This window comes from Chenopodium album, chromosome 3, assembly GCF_948465745.1.
Source record: "Chenopodium album chromosome 3, dcCheAlbu1.1, whole genome shotgun sequence".
In the NCBI taxonomy this organism is placed as follows: Eukaryota; Viridiplantae; Streptophyta; class Magnoliopsida; order Caryophyllales; family Amaranthaceae; genus Chenopodium; species Chenopodium album.
Window position 1 is genome coordinate 46,740,243 of NC_137836.1, and position 5,159 is coordinate 46,745,401.

A 5,159-nucleotide genomic window follows, 5' to 3' on the forward strand; every position below is an offset into this window, starting at 1 on the left:
AAAAAAATTTAAAAGAAGTAAGCTCACAAACATGATCAACAAATTTTAAAACATTTATAATATATCAAACAAATAAGATAAAACACATTGTCTATCAAACAAATAAGCCCATAACAAAGAAAACATATTGAAAACTACAAGCTTTGAAATTATTCTTCTTCTTCTTCATCCTCATCATCATCATCATCCTCATCATCACTGTCAGTATATCCTAACTCTCCATCAACCTCTTCTTCAGATCCAGATTCAGTATCATCCCATTCATCTTCTTCATGTTGTTCTTCCTCTTCACCACCTGAGGCGTCCTCCTCCATTTCATCCATATCCTCGTACATAACACCATCATCATCATCTGAACAAAGGGTTGGGGTCTCAGCAATGTCTACTTGGAAAATTGACTCATCGATTGGGACATCGACAGTTGACCTAGCTTTAGTCATAAAAACAGCCCACCATTGACTCTTATCTTTCTTTAAGCTTGGATAAGAGGTAAAATACACTTGAAAAATCTAATGTGCTAGAACAAAAGGATCATATGCAGGGTATTTCTTAGGGTGGTTCACATCAACTAATCTATACTGCTCATGAATATTCATGCCATTTACTGAATCCATCCAATTACATTTAAACAAGACGGTTTTGAAGACATTTACGGTCCCCAAGTAGACCAGCTCAATGACTTCTTCTAAACTGCCAAAGTAATTAATTTCTTCCTCACTTATTACACCCACACCATAATTCATAGTTGCCTTGTGCTTTCCATAATCAAAAGTGTGAAACTTAAAGCCATTGATGTCAAATTGCCTCCATGTTTTGACTTGTCTAGACGGACCCATGGCAAGTGCTCGAATCACTTCATCAGTCTCATTAGATTCGATAACCTAATTTCAAATTCAAGCCATTAATTAATAAAATATATAACCTTAGTCATATTTAGCGAATGATATATTGAAACTTGATTGTAAAAACTTACGAAATCCTGAAACCATTTGGAAAATTCATGTGAAAACTTGCTCCAAATATCATGAAGGTCAATACCAGGATATTTTTGCATCATCGACTCTTCAAACTTCCTATAAACCTTAAAACGTCAATTATCTAGCAAATTGCATAAAATAACTACCAATTATAGAAATTTGTACCTTTCATATTCTCCTAACACACCACAATTAGAAAGAACATAGTGGTGTGCATGCTTGACTTCTTTCGAATCTAAAAACCTTGTTTGGACACCTTTGCCACGACCTTTGCTAAATTAGAATAATTCTGGTATAGTTGAATCTAGATCATCATCATCAACAACATTGCGTCCTAGATCTCTAGATTTCGTATCAACATGAGGTTGAAAGTAATAAGAACAAAAGTTGGAAATCTCTTCTGCAAGATAAGCCTTGCAAATTGAGCCTTCAACTCGTGCCTTATTACAAATTTTCTTCTTCAGATGATTAAGAAATCTACAAAATAAGTTAAATTGACTCATTAACATGTAACATTATAAACCATATAGAAGAAACTTGAAAACAATGGAGTGGCTTGGGAAAATGTATATTACCTCTCAAATGGATACATCCATCTATATTGCACAAGACCACCCACTTTTACTTCATGTGGCAAATGAACAGGTAAATGCTCCATTGAATTGAAAAATGCAGGTGGGAATATTTTCTCCAACTTGCATAAGATTTCTGGAATGTTTTTTTTTTAAACGAGTCACATCATCAAGTTTAATAGTGTAAGAGCATAGATCGCGAAAAAATTGGCTGATTTCAGTGACTGCTTTCCAAACATTATCCGGAAGAATTTCTCTCATTGCAACGGGCAACAACCTTTCCATGAACACATGACAATCATCGCTTTTCATTCCATGTATCTTACAGGCTTGCAAATCCACACATCTACCAAAATCAGAAGCATATCCATCTGGAAACGTAAGATCTTTTATCCATTCACACAACACTCTACGTTGTGCTTTATCAAGAGTGTATGGTGCTTTTGGGTAGATCAAGCTCCCATCATCAGATTCAATAGGCTCTAAGCTACTCCGCTTACAATATCACTGAACATCTAGGCGAGCCTTATCTGTATCAACTGTGGTATCTTTCACATTCATTATTGTGTGGATGAGTTGATCAAAAAAATTCTTTTCAATGTGCATAACATCTAAATTATGTTGAATCAACAAATCTTTCCAATAAGGAAGCTCCCAAAAGATGCTTTGCTTATGCCACCCTATCTTAACCTTTTTTTATTTTGTCGAACGGATTTTTGGATCAATGGACTTTGGAATCTCCTTAACCTGCTCCCATAGTTGATGGCCCGTCAATATTGGAGGAGGCAATCGAGTTTCTGCTCTTTTTTTGAAAAAAGCAGTGCGGTTTTTTCTATAAGGATGTGTAGGAGGGAGAAATTGCGGTGACTATCAAACCATGATACTTTAGAGCCGTTGTCTAGCCAAAAAGATCTATGCTTGTCCATGCAGTATGGACAAGCCATATTTCCCGATGTAGTCCAACCAGATAACATCCCAAACGCAGGAAAGTCACTATCCGTCCATAAAAGGGCAGCTCGTAACTTGAAATTTTGCTTTGTGGATACATCATATGTCATTGTACCTACTTCCCATAAAGGTTTCACTTCGTCAATCAGGGGTTGCATGTACACATCCAAGTTCCCTTTTGGGTTTTTTGGACCCGGAATGAGCAAGGATAAAAACATAAACGACTTCTTCATACATAACCATGGAGGCAAGTTATATGGGGTAACAATTAATGTCCAACAAGAATATTGCCTTCCAAATTTTCCATGTGCTGAGAAACGATCTGTGCATAGACCCAATCTAACATTACGGGGCTCACTTGCAACATCCTTGTATGTGTTATCAAGATGTTTCCATGCTTCACTATCACTTGGATGGGCGAGTGTTCCACTTAACCTAGGATTTTGTGAATGCCACTACATTTCATGTGCAAGGTCTTTGGTCGCATAGAGCCTTTGCAAACTTGGTGCGATCGGGAAGTAGAATAACACTTTGGTCGGCACACATTTTCCACGAGAAGTCTTCTTATAATGCTCCCCCCCCCCCCCCCCCGCATTTCGAACACTTTTCAAGGTGAGCTTTATCCTTCCAAAATTACATGCATCCTTTAGGGCATGCATGTATCTTCTCATGAGGAAGTTCAAGGCCCTTTACCACCTTTTTAGTGTCATAGTACGTATTGGACATTGAATTCTTATTAGGAATTACTTCACTAATGAGCGATGAAATACTATCGACACATCTATGGGGCAAGTTGTATTCACACTTCAAGCTCGTAATCCTTGAAGCCATCTCTAAAACAGATAATCGACTTCCTTCGTACAATGGTTTTTGTGCGGCTGCTAACATCTCAAAAAACTTCTTAACTTGAGGATTAGGTTCTTCTTCAACATTCCAAATATCTTCATGCATTGGATCACCATCAACTTGACCAAATGCATCAATAATCATGTCAACATACGGATCCGACGGCTCATCTGATGCTTTTAAAGAATCAAAATCCTCTCCATAACAAACCCATTCATAGTAGTCATTAAGAAATCCTTTTTTATACAAATGCTCTCTTACACTTTCAACATCTAAAAAAGAAACATTTTTACACTTTGAACAAGGGCATCTGATCTTTGAAGATTCTCTGTTTAGCAAACTCAATAAACTCTCGCACGCCAATTGTGAACTCTTTTTTTAGTAGTCGACCTTCTAATCTCTCATACATCCATTTTCGATTCAATTTCTCCATGATCCTAACTGTTAAACGACATTGTTAATCATACACATATATGTAATATAGTCTTCTTATATATGTAATTTATTCTTATTATATACGTTTCTTAGTTATTTAGGAAATTACTTAGAAGACAAAAGAAAAATAAGCAAGAAAAGGTGCAGCAGTTAAGTCATATAGTGTATACACAATCCTTTATCCTTTTTTTTGAAACAATGGAAAAAGAAGTGTCCAATATTTATTTGGTGGGACAACATAAATATAGAGAAACCCAAAAACGAAACTTAATAGGAACAAAAAAAAAAAACTTAATGCATCAGTGTATGTATCAACGATTCGCATATGCTTATAGTGAAACAAGGAGAACAAAACAATGATAGGTACAAAAAAATTTATTTTACCAAATCAGGGAACAAAATTTCAGAACAGCGAAAACTACATACATCAAAATATGAAGGATCATATATATGAGAATAGGGTATCTAGTGTTAAGGAAAAATATAAGAAAAATAATCTAAAAATATTATATAGGGATTTAAGTCAGTTTTTGTCAAGGGGTACAATTGGAAAATCTGAAAAACATGGTATGCTAGTAAGGGTTGTTTTCCTTGGAAGTTTTATGCAACGTCTTTGCTCTGTTTCATACATTTTACTCACACAATTGTAGCCTATTTAAAGGCCTAAATTCTGAAACATAAGTTATTATTTGTATTAAAATTAATTTATGTAGACATTTGGATTTTTATTTGAAGTAGCATGTGTTGTGTTATCTATAGTATCTAACTGCTACATCTGTGAACCAATATTTGCATTGTTCCTGATATACACAGGCCATTGAGAGGAGGAGAGCTGAACTGAATTAGACCTAAGCGTAATTGTAACTCTAATGTGAAGACAGTATGTACAAAAAAAAAACAAAAAACAATATTTTTGGATTCGCAATTGGCAATAGAAACCAAATTAAAATAAAAAATTGAACAAAAAAAACTCAATGATAACCCTAAAATTTGCAATTCCTAATTCTAGTTACTTAGGTCTGGGAGAAATTAAAGAAGTTCTCTATGACTAACCTATAGATTTCTGCAAAATTCCGGGTTAAAAAAGATCTGTATTCAGCAACAATGGCCATGTGCATGAAGCATATATCAAATACTATTAGCATGAGGTGAAGCAACCATTTTGGCGTCTTGATTACTGGTCAAGAATTGTGGTTCTCTACTTTCAAGCATAATGTCGACTAGCACGAGAGCTGCTCGTGCTTAGTACAGCAGCCACGTCATTGGTTGAAGTACAGATATCCACAGATTTCAAGACACAGCAACTTAGAGAAAACGATAGGTCATTTAATTAACACATATACAAGCAAATGACAGCAATGGTGGTAGTTTAGATTTGAAT

The 5,159-nt window shown here is 35.4% G+C and overlaps 1 protein-coding gene across 1 annotated transcript; it reads right to left on the bottom strand.

Moving 5' to 3' along the window:
• Positions 1-1,255: 1,255 nt before the first annotated feature.
• Positions 1,256-3,798, bottom strand: LOC145625078 (uncharacterized). Its single transcript, XM_081678160.1, has 6 exons — positions 3,786-3,798; positions 3,135-3,615; positions 2,426-2,932; positions 1,715-2,036; positions 1,553-1,671; positions 1,256-1,454 (listed from the first exon to the last, which is right to left on the bottom strand). Exons 1-6 carry the CDS (start codon positions 3,796-3,798, stop codon positions 1,256-1,258), a joined length of 1,641 nt encoding a protein of 546 aa, XP_081534286.1.
• Positions 3,799-5,159: the final 1,361 nt, after the last annotated feature.